The sequence below is a fragment of the Mya arenaria genome, chromosome 16 (assembly GCF_026914265.1).
Source record: "Mya arenaria isolate MELC-2E11 chromosome 16, ASM2691426v1".
Taxonomy (NCBI): Eukaryota; Metazoa; Mollusca; class Bivalvia; order Myida; family Myidae; genus Mya; species Mya arenaria.
The window spans coordinates 33,807,265-33,833,199 of record NC_069137.1 but is presented as its reverse complement, the minus strand read 5'-3'; the positions used below and the strand labels follow the sequence as shown (position 1 = coordinate 33,833,199).

The 25,935-nt window shown below is 34.6% G+C and overlaps 1 protein-coding gene across 1 annotated transcript; it reads left to right on the top strand.

Moving 5' to 3' along the window:
- Positions 1 to 13,912: 13,912 nt before the first annotated feature.
- Positions 13,913 to 22,641, top strand: LOC128222574 (uncharacterized). The gene is made up of 9 exons (XM_052931650.1): positions 13,913 to 14,252; positions 14,608 to 14,673; positions 15,501 to 15,587; positions 16,945 to 17,066; positions 17,368 to 17,440; positions 18,830 to 18,975; positions 19,841 to 19,927; positions 20,912 to 21,024; positions 21,523 to 22,641. The coding sequence occupies exons 1-6, from the start codon at positions 14,144 to 14,146 to the stop codon at positions 18,871 to 18,873; spliced, it is 501 nt and encodes a 166-aa protein (XP_052787610.1). The 5' UTR covers positions 13,913 to 14,143; the 3' UTR covers positions 18,874 to 18,975; positions 19,841 to 19,927; positions 20,912 to 21,024; positions 21,523 to 22,641.
- The last annotated feature ends 3,294 nt before the right edge of the window (positions 22,642 to 25,935 follow it).

Here is a 25,935-nt window from a genome sequence, read left to right as displayed (position 1 = left end):
TAGTTCATTATTGTAAGGCTGGTGATTGTTTACACGAGTGAAGCAATTTAATGGCAATTAAAAAATGAAAGTTGGAACAACATATTTTTTGTTGACAACCCAATTATAGCATGTTATCTTGATGACGCATTTTGATTCTTCTTTTCACGTACAAACTTTTCAGAATAAGATGACTCAGCCATTTGTTTTAACAAATAAAACCTAACAATAAGCTGAAATAACACTTAATATGGAATGTATGCGTTACTAACAAAAACATCAAAAGGTTTCATGCCCGAGTTAAACTTTTCTTTGGTTGATAAATTTACTCATAAGTTATATCAAAATAAATAGAACAAAACACATGTTTATTTCCACACATAACATCACACATATAAACATCAATGAAGTAGACTATGATTGCCCATAATTACCTAAGCATCTTACAGACAGTCGACCTATAGCCTTGCACGAGGGACACCATGCATGTAGATAAAAAAGGCAGGTAGTAAAATTAAGCCATGTGCGAGGAATACCACTCATGTACATTTCAAATGTTATAAATTAAGCCAATTACGAGGGACACCACACCTGAACATTTTAAAAACAATCAAGGTAAAGCCTTGCACGAAGGACATCACACATGTACATCTCAAAGATTGGCAAGGTAAAGTCTTGCACGAAGGACATCACACATGTACATCTCAAAGATTGTCAAGGTAAAGCCTTGCACGAGTGAAAAAATCGCACATGTACATCTCAAAGATTTCAAGGTAAAGCCTTGCACGAAGGACATCACACATGTAAATCTCAAAGATTGTCAAGGTAAAGCCTTGCACGAAAGACATCACACATGTAAATCTCAAAGCTAGTCAAGGTCAAGCCTTGCACGAAGGACACCACACATGTGCATCTCAAGGATTGTCAAGGTAAAGTCTAGCACGAAGGACACCGCACATGTGCATTTCAAAGATTGTCATGGTAAAGCCTTGCACGAAGGACACCACATATGTAACTCTCAAAGATTGTCAAGGTAAAGCCTTCCACGAGGTGCATCACACATGTACATCTCAAAGATTGGCAACGTAAAGCCTTGCACGAGGAACATCCCAGATGTACATCTCAAATACAGTCGACGTAAAGCCTTCCACTAGGTACATCACACATGTACATCTCAAAGACAGTCGACGTAAAGCCTTTCACTAGGTACATCAAACATGTACATCGCAAAGATTGTCAACGTAAAGCCTTCCACTAGGTACATCCCACATGTACGTCTCAAAGCCAGTCGAAGTAAAGCATTCCACTAGGTACAACACACATGTACATCTCAAAGATTGTCAAGGTAAAGCCTTGCACGAAGGACACCACATATGTAACTCTCAAAGATTGTCGAGGTAAAGCCTTCCACAAGGTACATCACACATGTACATCTCAAAGCTTGTCAAGGCAAAGCCTTCCACGAGGTACATCCCACATGTACATCTCAAAGACAGTCGACGTAAAGCCTTCCACTAGGTACATCACACATGTACATCTCAAAGACAGTCGACGTAAAGCCTTCCACTAGGTACATCACATATGTACGTCTCAAAGTCAGTCGACGTAAAGCCTTCCGCTAATTAAATCACCGTGTACATCTGAAAGATTGGCAACGTAAAGCCTCCACTAGGTACATCCCACATGTACATCTCAAAGACAGTCGACGTAAAGCCTTCCACTAGGTACAACACACATGTACATCTCAAAGATTGTCAAGGTAAAGCCTTGCACGAAGGACATCACACATGTTCATCTCAAAGACAGTCGACGTAAAGCCTTCCACTAGGTACATCACATATGTACGTCTCAAAGACGGTCGACGTAAAGCCTTCCACTAGGTACATCACACATGTACATCTCAAAGATTGTCAAGGTAAAGCCTTCCACTAGGTACATCACACATGTAAATCTCAAAGATTGTCAAGGTAAAGCCTTCCACTAGGTACATCACACATGTACATCTCAAAGATTGTCAAGGTAAAGCCTTCCACTAGGTACATCACACATGTAAATCTCAAAGATTGTCAAGGTAAAGCCTTGCACGAAGGACATCACACATGTTCATCTCAAAGACAGTCGACGTAAAGCCTTCCACTAGGTACATCACATATGTACGTCTCAAAGACAGTCGACGTAAAGCCTTCCACTAGGTACATCACACATGTACATCTCAAAGATTGTCAAGGTAAAGCCTTCCACTAGGTACATTCCACATGTACATCTCAAAGACAGTCGACGTAAAGCCTTCCACTAGGTACATCACATATGTACGTCTCAAAGACAGTCGACGTAAAGCCTTCCACGAGGTACAACACACATGTACATCTCAAAGCTTGTCAAGGTAAAGCCTTGCACGAAGGACATCACACATGTACATCTCAAAGACAGTCGACGTAAAGCTTTCCAAGTGGTACATAACACATGTTCATCTCAAAGACAGTCGACGTAAAGCCTTCCACGAGGTACATCACACATGTACATCTCAAAGACAGTCGACGTAAAGCTTTCCACGTGGTACATAACACATGTACATCTCAAAGACAGTCGACGTAACGCCTTCCACGAGGTACATCACACATATAGATTTCAAAGACAGTCGACGTAAAGCCTTGCACGAGGTACATCCCACATGTATATCTCAAAGACAGTCGACGTAAAGCCTTCCACGAGGTACATCACACATGTACATCTCAAAGACAGTCGACGTAAAGCCTTCCACGAGGTACATCACACATGTACATCTCAAAGACAGTCGACGTAAAGCCTTCCACGAGGTACATCACACATGTACATCTCAAAGACAGTCAACGTAAAGCCTTACACGAGGTACATCACACATGTACATCTCAAAGACAGTCAACGTAAAGCCTTGCACGAGGTACATCACACATGTACATACATCTCAAAGGCAGTAAAAGTAAAGCCTTGCACGAGGGACAACACACCTGTATATCTTAAGGGCAGTCGAAGTAAAGCCTTACACGAGGGACAACACACCTGTATATCTTAAGGGCAGTCGAAGTAAAGCCTTACACGAGGGACACCACACCTGTATATCTTAAGGGCAGTCGAAGTAAAGCCTTACACGAGGGACAACACACCTGTATATCTTAAGGGCAGTCGAAGTAAAGCCTTACACGAGGGACACCACACCTGTATATCTCAAAGGCAGTCAAAGTAAAGCCTTACACGAGGGACACCACACCTGTATATCTTAAGGGCAGTCGAAGTAAAGCCTTACACGAGGGACAACACACCTGTATATCTTAAGGGCAGTCGAAGTAAAGCCTTACACGAGGGACAACACACCTGTATATCTTAAGGGCAGTCGAAGTAAAGCCTTACACGAGGGACAACACACCTGTACATCTCAAAGGTATTAAAAGTCAAGCCTTGCACGAGGGACACCACACCTGTATATCTCAAAGGTAATAAAATAAAGCCATCCACTAGGGACACCACACCTGTACTTAGCAGAGGCAGTCAAACTAAAGCCTTCCACTAGGGACACCACACATGTACATCTCAAAGGTAGACAAGGTAAGGCCTTGCACGAGGGACTCCACACCTGCACTTCTCAAAGGTAGTAAAATAAAGCCATCCACTAGGGGCACCAAACATGTACATCTGAAAGGTAGTAAAATAAAACCATGCACTAGGGACATCACACCTGTACATCTCAAAGGTAGTACAATAAGGCCATGCACGAGGGACACCATACAGGTTCTTCTCATAGGTAGTCAAAGTAAAGCCATGCACGAGGCACACCACACCTGTACATTTCAAAGGTAGTCAAACTAAATAGGCCAGTGACAATATGGCTGAAATTGCAAATAAAGGAAAAAAATGCATAGAAATGATTTTTTGCATATTTGTGTATTTGTGTTGTTTGATATATACTGTGAGTGGACAAAAAAAAGTAAAAAAAAAATATAACAGTGCAAAATGTGATTTTTGGGGTAAAATGTTAAATATTGTAAACAAATGTATGAATTTCTGGAATTTTTCTGTATCAAATTTGGATTTAACAATACAAAATCCATAATAACTCTATTTAATAGGTATTATACAGCACCATAACAAACCTAATGTTTAGGCACATCATATATTGTTAAACTTGATTTTTGGGGTAAAATGTTAAAAAATGTAAACAAAAGTATGAATTTTTGGGACTTGCCTATATCAAAATCAGATCTAGCAAAAAAAAATCAGAATAACTATATATATTAGATAGTATACAGCCGTATAACATATCTATTTGTGTAGACACATCTTCTATTGTTAAATGTGATTTTTGGGGTAAAATTTTAAAAAAAGTATGAATTTCTGGGATTGGTCTATATCAAAATCAGATCTAGCAGTAGAAACTTCAGAAAAACTATATATATTAGATAGTTAACAGCACCATAACATATCTTTTGTATAGACACATCATCTGTTGTGAAAAAAGGAATTTTGGGGTAAAATGTTAACAAATGTAAGCAAAAGTATAAATTTCTGGAATTTGTCTACATTGAAATTAAATTTAGCAATAAAAATTCCGTAATAACTGTATTTAGTAGATAGTATACAGCACCATAACATACCTAATGGGTCGACTCATTATTTATAGTGAAATATGATATCTGGAGTAAAATGTTAAAAATGTCAACAAAAGTATGAATTTCTGGAATTTGTCTACATTGAAATTAAATTTAGCAATAAAAATTCCGTAATAACTGTATTTAGTAGATAGTATACAGCACCATAACATACCTAATGGGTCGACTCATTATTTATAGTGAAATATGATATCTGGAGTAAAATGTTAAAAATGTCAACAAAAGTATGAATTTCTGGAATTTGTCCATATCAAAATTTTATCTAACAATAAATGTCAAAAATAACTTTGTTGAATACTTAGTATACAGCACCATAACATACCCTATATATTTACACATCATCTTTTTAAAAATGTGAGTTTTGGGTAAAAATGTTTGAAAAAAAAACAAATTAATGTTCCCTTTCTGGAGTTTGCCAAGAACTGGACAAAATTAAGCTGAACGGGTACCTAAATAACTGTATTCAACTTATATTTAACTGCTCTACAACAAACTTAAGTTGCAGATTATCATAAAATGAGAAAGGTGATTATTTGGTTAAAGTGTTATAACTATAAATGAACTTGAGAATTTCTTGAATTTGCCAAAAGTCATAATGGAATTTAGCATTGACACATCAGAATATTATTATTATTATTATTATTATTATTATTATTATTATTATTATTTTTTTTTTTTTTTTTTATTTTTTTATTTTTTTTTTTTTTTTTTTTTTTAATTTATTTATTTAAATTATTTTTCATTAGATAAATAATCAATCATAGCAAGGAAATGAAGTCAACGTCATACAATATTTAATATAACGGCTCATCGTTTCGCAGCAAAATCAATGACGTTGATATAAACAGAAATATGAAATACAGACAAAAAATCGGACTATTAAAATTTTATATGATTTTAATCATGAGGACTTAGTTATTGAGCAGATGCTAATGTGGAGTGAGCAGATGTTAATGTGAAGTCTGAAAGTGTTGGAGGTTTGACAAAGGGGTCGGGGTATGAATAAGATTTAAATGCTGTTGGAATTCTGTCGCTGCACTTGCAAGGAAGATAATGTAAGCCGATACGAAGAGTATAACCAGTGGTGTTTCATCATATGAGGGTAATGCTAGTGAAGCAAAACAGATTGGTGAAAATGTGGTAGATAGAGTGGTTGGCAAAACTACCAGTATGAAAGAATTCACGTTTAGAAAAAGACATTGTTGTGCTTATGAATGACAATGCTTGGATCAAAAGTGATGATGAAGTACTATGTGTTAAGTAGTACATATTGCGGGTATTTCTACAAGTTTAGGACTGGAAAGGACACACTGTTTTGAACCCGGTTGAAAGGGGTTGGGAAGTAGTGAGTAACAAACTACTATATCCGGTGACCACTGAAACAGCACCAATTCAGGCTGATATTATGAAAGTTGTACAGTGCGCTTGTCAAACTGTCTGCCCTAATACAGTAACATACGGCTTCAAGAAAGTTGGATTTGATTGTGTAAGGCCTGCTCCGCATGCAAATGCTGTGGGAATGCCATCAGCGTTTAAGGTTGTGCATATCTTATGCTACATTAAGGCACTGACATTGCTACTCTAATCAACTAAAAACAGAGTTTAATGAATGTAAAAAATAACAAATTATACATATCTTACAAAATATCTACAAACTCACTTTTAGTATAAAACATGAACTTTAAAAAGTTACACATTAATTATTTGGGGCTTGTATTCATTGTTTGTGATCAAATTCCAGAAATAAACATTTTCGTTCATGCTTTCAGAACTTTTTATCTCAATACCACATGTCTTGTTTGATCTGATAGCATAAAGGTTTCCAATGTTATTTTCCAGAAAATGTAGCTTATGTCAGTTCTGCTAAATAGTCATTGTTTGTGAAATAATTGTTCTGTCGTTGATCCAGGTATAGGCAAATACCAGAAATTCGCAAATACATTTCTGTTTTTTTTTTCATTTATTTTTTTATTAATATTTTAAATAATATTCAGCCACATAAGCTGTTTCTATACTTTACAGTAAATTATGTTTCAATATATGGCAATTGAACGTGTAAGTGATTAATTCCTAAAATTCCAGGTTTTGTTATGTTTTACCCTAAAAATCGCACTGCTTACAACTTGATGTTTCCATACTTCAGGTATGTTATGCTCAAATATAATAACTATTAAATACAGTAATTCTGGTAGTTTTGATGCAAATGTGACAAAAGTTATTGACAAAATCCAGAATTTTTCATTTTTATCTAATGTGTCAAACTTTTAACTTCAAAAATCACCTTTCACACAATACGATGTTTCTATACTTAAGATTTGCTATACTGTAATATAATACTTATAAAATAAATGATAAATAAATAATTCTGGCTGTTTTCTTGCAAAATTTGGCTAAATCATTGGCAAATTCGAGAAATTCTAACTTTTATTTAATTTTTCAAACATTTTACCTCCTAAATCTCATTTCTCACTCTACAATGTTTCTATACTTAAGGTTTGTTATACTGTACTATAATATCTTTTAATTACAGTAATTATGGAAAATTGTATTGCAACAATTGACACAATTCTTGGCAACTTCCAGATAATCTCATTTTTATTTAATTTTTCATACATTTTACACCAAAACTCACATTTCACACAATACGTAGTATCTATGTAATACTATGTAATACTGTAGTGTGATATCTATTCATTACAAATATTCTGGTAATTTTATTGCAAAACCGGCAAATTCCAGAATTTCTCATTTTCATTTAATTTTCCAAACATTTAACCCCAAAAATCACATTTCACAAATTTACGTACCTTTAAAACTTTAGGTATAGTATAATATAATACGATATCTATTATATACAATAATTCTGATGACTTTATTGCAAAACTTGACAAAGTAATAGTAATTCTGGTTATTTCAATGCAAAATTGGATACAGTTATTAGCGAATTCCAGCATTTTCATTTTGTTTTCCAATCATTTTAACCCAAAAATCACTTTTCACATAATTACGTAGTTTCTATACTTTAAATATATTTTACAGTAGTATAATATCTTTTTAATAAAGTAATCCTGGTAATTTTATTGCAAAAAATGACAAAATTATTGGCAAATTCCAGAAACCCTCATTTTTGTTTATTTTTTCAAACATTTTACCTCAAAAATCATATTTCTCAAAATACGGTATATCTTAACTTTCGATATATTAAACTGTATAATAATATCTATCACATACAGTAAATCGGGTTATTTAATTGCAAAATTAGACACAGCTATTGGCAAATTCCAGAAATTCTCACTTTTATTCTAATTTTTTCAACATTTTACCCCAAAAAACACATTTTGCACCATGTGATGGTTCTATACTTTTAGTATGTTAAATGTGATGCCTGATTTGACACAAATCCATCAATAGAAATTCTGTGCATTTTTTTCCCCATTTTTTTTATTTTCCCTGGACTAAAAGCCTTATACGAGGGACACCACATCTTTATATCTCAAAGGTAGTCAAAAATAAGCCTTGCACGAGGGGCACCACATCTGTACATATCAAAGGAGGTCAACTTAAAGCCATGCACGAAGCACACCACTCCTGGACATCTTTAAAAAAAGCAAAGCCATGCACAAGGGCAACACACAGTAAACAAGATACAGAACGCTAAAAGATAACACACATTAAACAAGATACACAACGCTACAAGACAACAAACACCAAACAAGATACGGCAAGGCCACAAAACAACAAACACTTAACAAATTACGAAACGCTGTTAAACAACACACACCAAACAAAATACGCAACGATGCAAAACAACACACAACAAACAAGATACTCAATAACACACACAACAAACAAGATACTCAATAACACACACAACAAACAAGATACTCAATAACACACACAAACAAGATACTTATTAACACACACAACAAACAAGATACTCAATAACACACACAACAAACAAGATACTCAATAACACACACAACAAACAAGATACTCAATAACACACACAAACAAGATACTCAATAACACACACAACAAGCAAGATACTCAATAACACACACAACAAGCAAGATACTCAATAACACACAACAAACAAGGTACTCAATAACACACAACAAACAAGATATTCAATAACACACACAAACAAGATACTCAATAACACACACAAAAAAGATACTCAATAACACACACAAACAAGATACTCAGTAACACACACAAACAAGATACTCAATAACACACACAAACAAGATACTCAATAACACACACAAACAAGATACTCAATAACACACAACAAACAAGATACTCAATAACACACACACACAAGATACTCAATAACACACACAAACAAGATACTCAATAACACACACAAACAAGATACTCAATTACACACACAACCAAGATACTCAATAACACACACAAACAAGATACTCAATAACACACAAAAACTAGATACAAAACGCTACAAAACAACACATACCAAACAAGATACATAACGTAACAAGACAACACACAGCAAACAAGATGTGCAATGCTACAAAACAACAATTACTAAACAAGATACCTAACGCTACAAGAAAACAAACACCAAACAAGATACGCAAGGCCACAAAACATCACACACCAAGAAAGATACGCAACGCTGCAAAACAATACACACTAAACAAGATACAACGCTGCAAAACATCAAACACTAAACAAAAGACGCAACGCTGCAAAACAACAAACTTTAAACAAGATAAACAACGCTACAAAACAACATATACAAGATAAGCAACTTTACAAAACAACAAACTACAAACAAGATATACAACGTTACAATGCAACATATACAAGATAGGCAACTTTACAAAACAACAAACTACAAATAAGATTCGCAAGGCCGCAAAACAACACATACAAGAAACTCTAGAAAACAACAGACTACAAACAAGATTCACAACGCTACAAAAACATATACAAGCTAGGCAACTCTACAAAACAACAAACAACAAACAAAATACACAACGCTACAAAAACATATATAGTAGAGGCAACGCTACAAAAATCATATACAATAAAGGAAACGCTACAAAACAACAGACACCAAACAAGATGCACAACGCCAAAAGACAATACACATTAAACCAGAGATGCAACTGCACAAGACAACAAACATTAAACATGATACGCAACGCTACAAAACAACACACACCAAACATATATCAAAACATTAGATCAAAACTAAATTTGAGTGCGATAAAAATAACAGGGTTTCATTTTGCAATTTGAGCTCAACTTTTAAATTTATATTTAGATCATTAGATCAGCGGTACAAAAACAACGGAATACACTTTTATTTTACATGTATTTAAGTTGATCTTAGTTACTAATTTAAGTTCCATTATGACCATTTAAAAATCATGATGTTCAAATCAATGTCGATTTTATTTCTTCTACAACAAAGTAGATACATGTATATCAGTCATATGCAAGGATTATTTCATAACATTTAACAAAAAGTCTATATGTCTTTATGCCACTTATCGACCCTTAAGATTCCCATTTATGTGCCTTCGTTTTATGTTGTGAACTGTGATTTATACACAGTTGGTTTGAGATCGCAATTCCTAAAAATAACGATTATCATTATAGCTGAACCTACAGTGATAACAAACCATGATTTGATTAATGTCTCCTTTTGCCTAATAGAACCGTTATCATCAACCTAATTTGAACAATTTATAAAGCGATATATTGTGAAAGTCGTATATATAGTAGATTGATAAAGCTTAGCAAGGTTTTAATATTTGTGGATTTTTAGGAGGTCGATCAGAATTATAACCTTCAATATAACATTGCTTTTGAATGATTAGATAATGGCGTCGTGAATGTTTAACCCTCGCAAAATTGGCCAACATCATAAACGTAATCGTGACCAAGGGAACTCACAATACTCAAACATTGTGACTACCACAAGCAAGCACTTCAATGTGATGGATTATATCCGCATCCCTCCACTCAGTAGTAAATACATCGGTCATGACATTTGCATAACTTCAGTCGACCTTTGATACTTTTTCTTAATAGGTGTGTTTGACTTGATTTGAGTACGAGTGTATTTGATATATGAGCGATCTTACTCATAGAATTATAAACAAGATTTGATTGATCAGTTTGAAGCGTGACGAAAAAAGGTCAGATCAATTTTATTTTTAGCGACGGATTATTTTCTGATTTTATTTACGTAGAATACCGACCTAATAATGAAATTGCTTCAATTTAATTCAGTTGTTTGAAATATATTCTAATTTTAAAACTTTCATTTCTTTCTATAATGACTATATGTATGTTTGTAACAATTATAGATACATGCATCAGTATTTCTTATGTATGTTTGTAACAATTATAGATACATGCATCAGTATTTCTTATTGAATTTATGCTCGGCATAATCTTGAACAACTGTCAGATGATTATTGAAACATCAACTATCAGATAATTATTGAAATTACAAATGTCAGAAAAATATTAAAACATCAACTGTCAGATAATTATTGAAACATCAACTGTCAGACAATTATTGAAACATCAAATGTCAGATAATTGTTGAAACATCAACTGTCAGATAAATATTGAAACATAAACTGTCAGAGATTTATTGAAACATCAACTGTTAGATAATTGTTGAAACATCAACTGTCAGATAACTATTGAAACATCAACTGTCAGTTAATTATCGAAACATCAACTGTCAGATAATTATTGAAACATCAACTGTCAGATGATTATTGAAACATCAACGGTCAGATGATTATTGAAACATCAACTCTCAGAAAATTATTGAAACATCAACTGTCAGATAATTATTGAAACATCAACTGTCAGATGATTGATGAAACATTAACTGTCAGATATTTATTGAAACATCAACTGTCAGATAATTATTAAAACATCAACTGTCAGATAAGTATTAAAACATCAACTGTCAGAAAATTAAGTAAACAACAATGTGTAACTTCAAACAAGCAATGGTTCGGGTTCCAACAACTCAATAAACGGTTTTCGGAAAATTGAAGTATTTGCTGTCACATATCAAGCATCTAAGTATTTTATATAACATATTTTAACTTTTTTATGACAACTGACCATTTTTGCAATTTTATTGCTCGTATATGACACAAATGTTAAAACAAAATTCGATGGTTTACTCTAGAACACGTTACTGAGTTTCCCTAACGGGTAGATGAGATGTGAAACTATAGCTGACTCTTTACCATGTGTGTAGGTCTCTTTTGCGGGTATTTGATATGTCGAACAATGGTTGATTCTATACCAGGTGAGTGAGTCTCCTTTAGTGGAAGACAAAATGACAAAATATGCGTTGTTACATCATCAGGTCAACAGAAACATTAACACGTTCATAGAACGTTTAACTACGGTGATGTGAAATACACCCTATTATTTATCGCGTTAAAACGAATTACGAACCTAGTTAAAACGACCAACGAATCTAGTATAAAAGACATACGTTTCTCATTTAAACATCTTGTTGAAACGCCATATAGGCCTTTCAGAATAACTTAACGATATCACTCGAAATTATAACGTGGAAAATATTGCTATGAGGAGATAATTATTATGCGCAGTAATTTGGCGATTCTGATCGGCCAATTATGTCGTGTTTACGAGATACGTATGTCGTTTTGACGAGTTACTGAGTCCTTTGAACGAGAAACATATGTCGTTTTGTTATTCTTTGGAATAAGATACAAAGTTGCTTTAACGAAAACCGTATATAGTTTTAACGAGATAAAACATCACACTAATTCACATTTATTCCATCGGATTAAAAATACTATCAAAATACTTGTAAACAATAGTCATGGAACTGATAGGGGAGAGATGCAATACCCCGGGTAAACTGAATTTGGCGGAAGGGGTCACTTAGGACACAGGTGCAATTCCCCGGATAAACGGGGATTGGCGGAAGGGGTCACTTAGGGCACAGTCGCAAATACCCAGGGTAAACTGGGTTTGGTGGAAGAGGTCATTTAGGGCACAGATGAAATACCCCAGATAAACGGGGTTTGGCGGAAGGGATGGAAGGGGTCACTTAGGGCACAGGTGCAATACCCCGGATAACCGGGTTTGGCGGGAAAGGGTCACTTAGGGCACAGGTGCAATACCCCGGATAAACGGGGTTTGACGGAAGGGGTGTCTTTAAAAGGCATAAACCATGTTACCAACGATAAAACCCAAAAAACTATACTTGACGCGAGATGTAGAAAATATTATATACATTTTTTGAGAAACGTCTGTTGTTGGTTTACAATCGCTATTATATCAATCCTGTTGCACTCTTCTAATACTGACTACAATAAGGCGAGAAGTCATTTGACCACTTATAAAAAACGGCTTTCTTAGAAACATGGAAATCTCCTTGTGAAGATCCTTTATAGAAACAATTGAAACCCATCAGATAAAAACGTATGAGTGGCATGGTCATTGTTTCATTAAAGTTGACAGTTAGTACTTCTTGACTCCACTTACTAATATAATCACTTTATATGATGAATGCATACTTTGTAATCTCTTATATTTAAAAGTGTGTATGTGTTTGGACAATTATCTGGAGGGTTGCTCACATGCCCTAGTGCGTACTTGACAACATGAGCGAACGGAAAAATGCAATACATCCTTATATTGACATATTAAAGTATTCATCATCATTAGATATTGTTAAATTTGCTGCAATTGAGTATTGATTGATAACGAAATGGTTTTCGGCAACAGACTTTTGTAATTGTGATGTCATATATGTCATTGGTCAAATGCTAGTGTGAACGCCATGTTGAAATAAAGAAGACGCCTTGACCTTTGTGTGTAATATAATATGAACGGCAAGTGTCCTGTTTACAACATGCTAGACAAAAGTAGATATTTGAATAATTATAAAACGTTTGTTTATACCGACAACAAAAGTTGGAATAAGTTGATTTAGACAAGTTACACGGTTAAACAAATTATGCAATGCAGAGTGCCAATATCAACATGGTTGTATTGAAAATGTGCTTGTTTTATTGCAAGACGATTACGAATTTATGCGAGATGTACCATAAAGCCAGCACTGAAAGGGTGTTGAATTAGCGACAAGCAGCACAGGCAAACGTGCATGTTTTTGTATTTCATTTTTTTTCGAGGTACGCCCGTTCTATTTTCAAAAGATCGCTATAATTGATTTCTAACATATACTTGTACACCTTTTGGAATACTTAAATGAATTTTAAAGTGAACAAATTCCATGTACTCCACAATACCCATTGTCTTGGCCAGAACAATTTAACCACCACTTAAAAAGCTGAATCACGGAAAGTATATCATAAGTAGAAAGATCATTGTTAGATCGAAACTGGTACTCAGCCATGAGAGTATAAAACAGATACTCAATATACAACTGATCAGAGCCTGTTCATTGAATGGCATTCGCGGTTTTAACTGAATAAAAGGTTTGAGGTTACCAACAGCTTGGTAAATCTGCAACAATGTCGAGAATCTTCACCTTCTGGATGCTTGCCATATTCGTTCAGGTTTCTCAGGCCGCCACACTGAAGTTTGAAAAAGAATCTCTTCAGATTACGACGGATACTCAAGGTAAGCCTGTTATGGTCATTTATGAGATATTTTAAGGCGAAGATGGTTTAAGAATATAATAAAAACCATGAATTCAACGGTTTCTATTTGATTAAAAGACAATAATGTTCAATCGATTAGTCGTAATAATGGCGCTAAAATAAATAAGATTTTACTTGAGACAAGATAAAAAAGATCAAAAAGTCGTGTTGTCATGGGAACATAAAATCCACATGAAGCGTTTAATAAAATATACAATTACTTACTTCCCATTTTCCAGAGCAATTGTTATTTCATGTTACTATTCCACGAACTTCGAGGTCAACCATCATATATTTCTTAATTCCATGTGGTATATTTTGCTTTTATTTTACAGGTCCTAGTTTCATATGTAAGAAAGGGGAGTGTAAGCTGTGCGGTAATTCCAGCAAAACAGACACGGGTAAGCTCTTGTTTCTTGTAAAACATGTTGAATAAGCTAACACATAACAATATATGTAAGAAAGGGGAGTGTAAGCTGTGCGGTAATTCCAGCAAAACAGACACGGGTAAGCTCTTGTTTCTTGTAAAACATGTTGAATAAGCTTACACATAACAATATATGTAAGAAAGGGGAGTGTAAGCTATGCGCTAATTCCAGCAAAACAGACACGGGTAAGCTCTTGTTTCTTGTAAAACATGTTGAATAAGCTAACACATAACAATATATGTAAGAAAGGGGAGTGTAAACTGTGCGGTAATTCCAGCAAAACAGACACGGGTAAGCTCTTGTTTCTTGTAAAACACGTTGAATAAGCTAACACATAACAATATATGCAAGACTAATCGGTAGTTTGCGTCGAGACAAACGCAAACTGGGTTCAATGTAATTAGACAACTTGCTTGTAGGTTATTAATCTAGTCCAACATTTTGAAAGTAAAAATATAACCAAAAAACGGAGGACCTACGATTTATTTAACTAATTATCTACTGTTAGGACGACGCATACATGTTTACTAGGATTAAGAACTGATCATCGCCTTTTACAACATAAAGAACTGGTCAATAAATACTTTCTTTCTTCAACTTTGAATTGGGATTTTTATCATGACTTTAAGTTACCCCATATACATCTAATGGGGGGGGGGGGGGCATACATATTTTACAAACATTTCTTGTTTATTTTTAAATTTTTTACTCATTTGTAAATATACATATTTTACAAACATCTCTTCTTGTTGTTTTTGGACTCAGTTTTAAATATGAATTATTGTACTATTACATTTTAGTTTGCATTGTGGCAACTGATAAGGGCGGGAGAATTCATATAAAGCTGACCTTGAATGACAAGTCGTTGGTAGAAGGGGATATATCAGGTAAGATAGTTAGATATGACAGTAGTAAGAAAGTTATGTTGCGGAACGCTACTTGTATATGTACGTGCACATTGGAACTACTTTTTGAGTGCTGCGTCATCACGATATGCGTACTTTAAAACCGTTTGAATTGTGTAATCGATTTCCAGAACATATGCAAACTTTGTGACCTATTCCACACAGGTTAAATTTCAACGGTACGATAGCAACACTCGCAAATGACCTATAAGACTAACTGTCAATGTAACGTGTGTATTCACTTAGAAGTACTAGCAGATTCAACCTTTTAATCATTTAACATAACAGAATTGCAATGTGTAGATTGCCTGACATACCTGTATTACTTTGGTCAGTTTTGTACTTCTTGTATGTGCCATTGCAGATCTTGCAACATAATATGATTTACATATATTATTCAACATGATAGGATCGTGACGTTTATAATTTTTGAAATAGAATGCAGTTTATTTAGCATTCATTTAGTTTTACAGTATTGATATCTGTAATTTATTTGAAATAGTACGACTGCCACGTGTAACCATTTACCATAATATAACTGTCATGTGAGGACTATAAAATTTAAAAAGGATTTTCATGGGTACTTTATTTTGCATATTAATTAATGTTATTAGCATGGGTATATTATTAAGCATAAACTGATTTTCATGGGTAGATTATTTAACATAAACTGATTTTCATGGGTAGATTATTTAGCATAGTATGATTGCTATGGATATATTATAAAATATACTAGCAAAGCCATGTGAAGTTTATTTAACATTAAAGGAGTGTCATTTGCATAATATTTGATATTATGTGTATGCGATATGTATGTTTATCAACATATAACGTATACCAGGTGTTGTTTATTAACCAGAGGCGTGCAAAAATCCACAAGAGTCGAATACGACATTCCGGATCAAAACGCTGTACTAAAACCCTTTCATTATAAACATAACTGGTGAGATCACTTAAAAGCCACATGTTTTCATAATAGATGTCGTTTAATCGACGCACTATTTTGTTTTATGACGTCATTTTAACATCGCGCAACGATACTTGTTATGACGTGACATCACAAGAGTGAAAAACGGCCGTATTGCACTGGAGTGGAATATGGACTACCGTAATTTGCGATATGTATTGCGTGTGGATTTATGAAGGGTATACAAAAAAAATGCTATTTGAGTACTTGATATTGTAGTAAAACATCTGTGAGCGAAGCCTAATCTGCCCATATTCAGTTTCTGTTCATCTTGTGTCCCCTTATTGTTTACCAGAACCCCCTTAAAACCCTTAAATATAGGTAACATAAAGGGACTTTTGCCTCATCATAATGGGTTGTTTATTTTTTCAGGACCTGGAACTCGGTCCATTTGTTCTCGTAAGAATCCCATACCTAACGTAGAGGAAATATGTATTATCCCGAAAGATGTGGACATCGCAAAACTGCACTCTTGCCTCGATGTTTCTGTTAAGGTAGGACCAAAATATCTTTAAAGATGAATTGATTTGAGAGTTACCTAACTATTAAGTATGGTCCCTAGGAATCATTTTTCGACAGAACAGTTTCATGGCTACCTTCTTATTGCCCTCTGGTGTCAGTTATCATCGATCAGATCTTAATGCATATTGATAAGTCAAAAGATATACTGTGACATACTGTGACAATCAATTATAAAGCTTTATTCGCATTAAGACCCTTTTATTTGTTCTCTGCCACTTATATTTATATATTAAGATTAATATGACCCATAGTTAAAATCCTTTTCTTTGAAAGGTAAAGAAAACGACAATCAGCAAATCAATTGGCTGTTTCACTATTCCGAAAAAGAACTTTCTAGATCGCATCGGTAAGCTACATTTTGTTTCCATTCTAAATATGAGATACTGGAACAGAAACTAGAGACACAAGCACACAACGTTCAATAGACACTCAAACAGGCACACGTAGTTCAATATAATTTCAGCGAGGGACACCCAGTCCAATATGGACCAAACAAGGCAAACACTCAACGAGGCACACAGTTCAATAAGCACTCAACGAGGCACACACAGTTCAATAAGCACTCAACGAGGCACACACAGTTCAATAAGCACTCAACGAGGCACACACAGTTCAATAGGCACTCAACGAGGCACACACAGTTCAATATACACTCAACGAGGCACACACAGTTCAATTGGCACTCAACGAGGCACACACAGTTCAATAAGCACTCAACGAGGCACACACTGTTCAATAAGCACTCAACGAGGCACACACAGTTCAATATACACTCAACGAGGCACACACAGTTTAATAAGCACTCAACGAGGCACACACAGTTCAATAAGCACTCAACGAGGCACACACAGTTCAATAAGCACTCAACGAGGCACACACAGTTCAATAAGCACTCAACGAGGCACACACAGTTCAATATACACTCAACGAGGCACACACAGTTCAATAGGCACTCAACGAGGCACACACAGTTCAATAAGCACTCAACGAGGCACACACAGTTCAATAGGCACTCAACGAGGCACACACAGTTCAATATACACTCAACGAGGCACACACAGTTCAATAAGCACTCAACGAGGCATACACAGTTCAATAGGCACTCAACGAGGCACACACAGTTCAATATACACTCAACGAGGCACACACAGTTTAATAGGCACTCAACGAGGCACACACAGTTCAATGTACACTCAACGAGGCACACACAGTTCAATGTACACTCAACGAGGCACACACAGTTCAATAGGCACTCAACGAGGCACACACAGTTCAATAAGCACTCAACGAGGCACACACAGTTGTAATCAGGAATGGAATTTTATTCCGTAGTTATCACTATGTTATTGATTATCGTTCTTATGTGACGATCTCCTCCAGATGCCACAAGCAGTGTTGATTGAATATTGGTAAACATAATGACACAAAACCACATTAATATTGTCTAAGGAATTCCGTAAAAACACAATTGGAATTTTAAGAAACCTCTGATGAAAGAAATATATTCGTATAATGAACTCTTTATTACACCAACGAAATGCTTGCCAATATATGTACGTCAATACAAGAGGGAAAAAAAGAGTTTTAAAACCATTCGATTTTTTTTTATTTTGGCCTTTCCCAGCAGATAAGACCTTTTTAGCAATATTGATCATCATAAATCGACATACAATGTATAAGGTATCTACTTAGACAAGTTGCTTGCTGCGATAAATAGCCAATGTTTATTTTTCAGTTGGTGAAGCGATATTTCCATCAATGATATCAGTAGTATACTAAGCTTTGATGCATCCCCTGAAACCGTTGACGATGGCATTTACGGAAGCACCATCTGCCATAAGGGAATATGCAGAATGTGTAAAACTTACAAGCATCATGAAGGTAGCATACTTGATAGTATCGTACTACCGATGAACGTATCCTATGTAAAAGTATGTGAATAGTAAATGCCTGGGGCCGTTATTATGAAGCATCTTAGTGAAATGGCTAGATTTCAAAGTTGAATTTAAAGAAAACGTTCAAAATATGTACACCACAATTATGAAAATAAGCAAGAAAATGGTCTTAATGGTAAAAAGATATGAATGAATTTTATGAAAAGTAGCTAGTTTTTGAAATAATCGATGTCAATCATTTTGGATTTTTTCACGTAGTTGAATTTGTGAATACGTCCACCGGTGACCTCATAATAATTTGGTCTTATTTGGGGTTTTATGAGCAGAGAAAAAATAAGTAAATATTCAATCGAAAATTATGTTATGGCACTTATGGTTTGAAACAATTGCAAAACAGTTTATTTCACGTCCGTTCCATTTGAACTAAAAGAAAGAAAAATCACAGTACAATGACTTAAAACCTTGACTGCATTTTCTGTGATTAACATATAAGTTATCAGCGAGCACTTCTCGTTCAAATGCTACCAAAAGTATACGGGGTTACCAGGCATCAACATTTAACATTGTCGCCACTTGCTCGATAAACTGGCAAGCTTACTTGTACATTGTAAACCGTAATTGATAAATGTTTCAAACGATCGTAATTTATTTCAAAGTCGGAAATTAGTAAAATAATAAGAAAGCACTAACATTAAGATACAGTTTATTATATGTTACAAATGGTAAATATTCCGTTTGTTTTGTTCTTTTATCATTATTTACGTGTATGTATTCCACGATTTTTTTTCTGATGCCACCAAATTTTCGCTATATTCAGCAGGTGCAATGTATATCTTTGTTTACCTATTCAGCGTGTGTAATTGCAAAGGCCCTACACAACGGGATGGAAGTAAAAGTAGTTTCGAGCAAATTTGTTCTTGTCCAAGGGAAGATAACAAGTATGTTTATTTTATGTTATACTTAATTTTTATCTTTTTTGAGAAGTAAAATGCAGAAGCACATACGCATAATAATTTGCCATAAATTTTCATTGGCTGTACCATTTAGCTAGTCTGAAAACACGAAGACAATCAGCCTTCACCCTGACGACAATCAGTTTTCACGATCAAGACAACTAGCTGTCACCATGAAAACGGGTTATTACAAATTGACATCATATAAGTAGCATTTCCAGGGTTATACAAAACGCATATCTGCTACATGTTGTATATTTTGCAACTATTAATAACTTGATTAATCGGTTAACGACAGCAATCGATCAGTATCTACTCTTTTAAACGAAGTACAATTTAGCTTACTAATTCTTAGTCCATGTGCATGTGTTTGTCCAAGGTTGTCCTGTGACTAGCACATTTCTTCCATTGGATTAACAGTTATGAATATTTATATCAAGGTGTTTAATTTTGCGTCATGTTAATAAAATCAAACTTGTAAAATGTGCTGGCCTATTTGCCAGTTTAGGGCCCTTGTAAAAGAAATTAATATTATTAGTACTCCTCCTCTTCATTATATATTCATTCACTTGTAATTCAACCATTTGGTTGGCCTGTTATAAAAGTACGAGATTTGAAACGAAATTTCACCCTTAAATACGAATCCAATGAATCCAAATGTTGTTTGTTTCTTTGTTTGAACGCCGACAAATTGTATATATTATACACTTTCTTTCTACTTGTACAAAAGCATAATGAAATTTAAAAATAAACATGAATATACGCAACAGAAATTTACTACTATTTGCAAATAACATTAGCAAAATTTACTTTTCATTCCTGTAAACCAAGCGCTTGAAGGATTTGAGCGGAGTTAAAGCCAATATCATTCAAATGCTTTTGAATTTTGAAACGCTTAATTGATGTGCATAGAGAAATACATGTACTCTTCGTTTCATATTGTAAAATATCCCTATCGTTTTTTCCCAGACAATACGGATGTCTCCTTCTGTAAGCAGTACCCTGAACTCAAGGCCATTTGCATTGTTGCATGGAACATCAGTCTGAAAAATATGTCAGCCTGCGTCAACATCTCAGTTCAAGTATGTTTTTTTCAATACATGTGTAGTGTATTTAAACGTATTAATGCAATCATTAATAAAAGTTTCATAGATAATTGTTGTTTTCTTCATTGTTGTCAAAACCTTAATTATAATCCAAAATTAAGGTCAGTTAAGTTTTTGAATGATGTCACCTACTTTTGATCATCATTACGTCATTTCGTGATGGCAATTATATAACTGTACGTCAATGGAAGTAACGGGCGTGTGGAATTTGAAAGATCAGCTAAAATATTACAGAAAAGCTAATAACAATAATTTCGTATTAATAGTATTCATTTACAGTAATGATACAGGTAAGTTCATTTGAAACTATTGTCGAACTCATAGGGTTAACCAATTAATTAGTGCAACATATACCACAAGGGGACTCTTCATTTTTCGTATACACTGGTGTCTTTCCATTTCGATAGTGACTATATTTAAGAAAGAATGCATGAACATATACGATAAATTATATTATTCATGTAAAATCTTCAGTTTAAAGACAAAACCTACAACGACGCATGGGGCTGTTTCAAAATACCAAACAAAGCTGACGAATTGCAGACGTTTGAAACTTTCGACTCAGAGGACATCGATGCGGTAACGGATTCATTCGGCTCTGACGACGGTGATGACGAGTCTGATACTATCGAGTTAGACGAAATCAGTATGTTTGGAGGAGAGAACAATGATCCTTCGACAAGGCTTCAGAGAGCCATGCTGACCTTTTTGAAAGGTTTGCAGGAGCAAACAGCAATGTAGAGAAGACGTATTATTTTGACGTCCAGTTTGATATTATAGAATCAAACCAAGACTCTAGACTGCTGTGTTCATACTTTGTCTAGACTGCTGTGTTCATACTTTGTCTAGACTGCTGTGTTCAAACTTTGTCTAGACTGCTGTGTTCATACTTTGTTGTTTTTGTTCTCCCCATTAGACCTTTTTCAAAAATGTAGTCGTTAGCTTGCAATCACTCTGCAGCTGGTAGTCAATGAATGTTTACGTTATACGTCCTTTTTGATATTATTCGCGCATACCGAGACTCAAGACTGCTGTACTTGTATATTAGGGTTCCTATAACACCTTTTTTCAACAATTTAGTCGTCTGCTACCAATCACTCTGATAGTCAATGAGTGTTTATGATGAACGTCCAGTCTGATATTGTTAAATGACTCTGAGATTGGAGACTCCCATGTGTATACTATTGTTATATGTTGTGTTTCCTATAAGGTATTCTTAAAAATGCATTTGACTAAGGGGAAATAATTATGACAGCCTATGAATGTGCACGTAATAACGCTCGTTGGAGATGCTTTATTTGTTAATCGTACTATAATGAATTTTGAGTGTTCTTGTATATTTATATTGTCCAATGCCAGTGAGATTCGAGACTCCTGTTATATTCTTCTTCCTATAAGGTATTTTACAAATGTATTTGACTGCGGGCAATCATTAGGACAGCCTGTGAATGTGCGTGTAATAACATACGCTGGAGATGCTTTATCTATTAATCGTACTACATTGCATTTTGAGTGATCTTATGAATTGTATGACCCATTATATCTGTTGGTGATTTGGAGATCTTATTATGTAATTAATAAAATAAACACTCAATCAAACTCTCTTGTTTCTTTGGGCTATTCAATTCAATATTTGATGGCCCCCAATAATGAAGATAACGCCTCAAGCTTATTTGTACATTTGATATTTTGTTTCAACATTATTCTCACCTTCTATGCAAAATACAGCCCTAAGTGTAAAAGAATCATATTCAAGGGCTCATAACTCCAAGACAAAATAACCATCGGTCATGAATAGTACACCAATGATGTGTACCACGTATGAGAGTGATTCCTTTAAAACTGTTAGAAAAATATTCGCAACTTTTTTACCAACACAACAATTAGTCATGTATAGAACACCAATAATGTGTACTAAGTATGAGAGTGATTCCTCTAAGACATAACCACCTATGACACGATAACTCCTAAAGCTTATTTGTACATCGGATACTTTCATTCAACTTTTTCACACGTTCTATGAAAAATATAGCCAAAGGTGTAACACAGATCATATTCAAGGGCTCATAACTCCAAGACAAAATAGCCGTAGGTCATGAATAGTACACCAATAATGTGTACAAAGTATAAGAGTGATTCCTCTAAAACTGTGAGTTAAAATATTCTCCACAATGTTTTACCAACACACCGCTTGCCATACCAATCGTATGTTGTCTCCAGTACTTCTTTTGATTTAGATTGCAGGGTACAACGATATCAAATCGTTTACCAACTGTGACCTGTTGCAGTTTTTGTCATTAAAAGTATTTGAGTTGATAATCGCAGCGATTTTTCAACAAGACTTGTTGATTTTGTAGACTAGAAATAAAGAAAATGAAAGCTTGTTCTCTTTTGGCAACGGTGCTTTTCATCGCTCAGCATATATGTTGTTTTGGTGTTTGCCAAGATGCCGTGTGCAACGGTATGACGATATCGCCGGGACTTATACAGCACAGTGAACGCTTACTTATGTGTTTTTTCTGTATGTTGTGGTTCTTGAAAACTGAGCGATTTGGGCCCACAATAATTAATTAATAAATTAATTGATTGATTACGATCGAGTATCCAATCGATAGTTATCTGTTAAGTGCAATAATTATTGATGTTTACTCAATATGACATTCTTATTGATGGGCTAACGACAAATTATGTCGTTAAGATTTTTAAAAAGCAACAACACACTTTGATTAGAAGTGTTACTTGCAAATTCGAAAAACTGTGTATTACTCGATAAGTCGATTAGTCCAACAGTCTGTTTCGGAATGAGCAGTACGTGGGATTATTCATTAAAAAGTTATAGTATAACATGATAAGGGACGAGAGGATTCCCAATATCCTCATGAATCACATTCGTACCCTGTTGGCTCGAATTCCTCGTTGGCTCGAATTCCATGTTGGCTCGAACTTCATGTAAAGGACCGATTTTTTTATACTGAAGGTGAACAATCCCGCTTGGAACGAATTTTCCGATGCTCGAGGTATCTTCTCCGGCCCCTGGGAGTTCGAGCCAACGGTGCTCGACTGTATGAACATTCAAAGAAATGGGTTCCTTAATCCGCGTTACGTCACCTTGGTCAGTATGTCTTGTATTAATAGCATGTGTGTCGCTCCTCGTCGATCCTGAAGAGACGAAGAGGAAACATTCGGTTTGTCGCATTTTTTATGCACACAATGACATTCTGATTTAATGGAGATGACGGTTTATCGGCATAAACTTCCATGTAATACGAATACATCCGATATGATATTAGTATCACACAAAACGGTTGTGTTTGCTTAAACAAATATGTTATCGATATCTTCCAGTATAATAACTAGCAAAACAGTGACAGAGTAGATAATAGATCTATCTACCATGAACTGTTGTCGATCCAGATCGGGCAATCCTACTCGATGTTAAGTGCAAAAGCCGGTAACAAGGCTTGGAACGCAGCGTTCCCATGTGGTGGACATTCCGATCCGAAAAGAAAGGAAAAACATAGTAATTTGTATTTTGACGTATCTTGTTTTTCACATTTGTTTTAGAAACTGACGTAAACTATTTATCACTGTAAATTTCAACAAATATAAAGATTTTCATTTAAGTAACGGTGCATAGCAATTGAAGATCAACGTAAAATAGTGTTTATAAAACATTGCGTTCTTAAACTCATTTCATTCTGTTATGCTAATATAGATTTGAAAAGAAACTCACAATATATTGAAATGTCGAGATTCAATTTTTATTCACATTTGGTATTTGTTAAATTTATGCGAGTGTCTAATACGTCAAGGTTAAATTTAACGAAAAAATCGCATAAATAACTTTCTTAAAGGTAAATAGACTGTTGTCAAACATATTGTTATATCATTATTTCCAGAAGCATTGTTGAAGAGTCAGGACAATAAAGTTTTGCACTGGATAAAGAATAAAATAAAATAGGGTTATCAGTACTGCGTTTTGATCCGGGTGGTTGTATTCGACTCTAGTAGATTTTTCAGATTTGGATTTCACGAGGCGCAAGCCGAGTGCAATCAAAATCTGCAAAATTCCACAAGAGTCGAATACGACCTTTCGGATCAAAACGCAGTACTAATAACCCTTTCATTATATACATTGCTGGTTAGATCACTTAAAAGCCTCATGTTTTCAAAAATATATCTGATTTTAATGACGCACTATTTTGTTTTTGACGTCATTTTAACATCGCGCAACGATACTTGTTTTGACGTGACGTCACGAGAGTGGAATACGGCTGTATTGCACTGAAGTGGAATACGGACTACCGTATTTTGCGACATGTATTGAGTGTGGATTTATGATGGGTATATTATTAAAGTATTTATGTGCATTATGTTTAACTCATTTCAAATAATATGATGTTGTTTGTTTTGATCACGAAAGTCCGATGTGTTGAACATAATAAGGTTTTAAAAATAAATACGTTTCTTTTGTGCATCCATCAAAAAAGATGGCTGCGCCACTCGTCATGATTGTTTTCTGTGATCACTAGTAAAACAAAATTAGATCTTATACTGTAATTAACAAATATCCTCTTTATTATAATATCTATTTGAAATAGCTTTATCAAAAGAATGAATTACCTAAACAAACGGTTCGTTTCAACCAAACTCTTCTTAGAAAGGACCCATTCACATATTTAACGTAAATAGCAATGACTTTAAAAAGTTTTTGTAATTATGTTATTCATTCTTCCTTTATTAATAAAGACAAGTGGTAAATATACATATGAATTATGATTCTTAAATGCTGTTTCATCATTGTTAGAACATTTTGTCAACGTTTCAAATATTAAATCAAAACATTTGATACGATGGGTGACTCCGTAGATTATGTTTGGACTTATT

Excerpts from the sequence above, each read along its gene's own strand:
- LOC128222574 (XM_052931650.1), top strand. The coding sequence starts at position 14,144 with ATGTCGAGAATCTTCACCTTCTGGATGCTTGCCATATTCGTTCAGGTT. Across the intron at positions 14,674-15,500 it reads TTCCAGCAAAACAGACACGG|TTTGCATTGTGGCAACTGAT; the intron begins GTAAGCTCTTGT and ends ATTACATTTTAG. Across the intron at positions 17,441-18,829 it reads GAACTTTCTAGATCGCATCG|TTGGTGAAGCGATATTTCCA; the intron begins GTAAGCTACATT and ends TTTATTTTTCAG.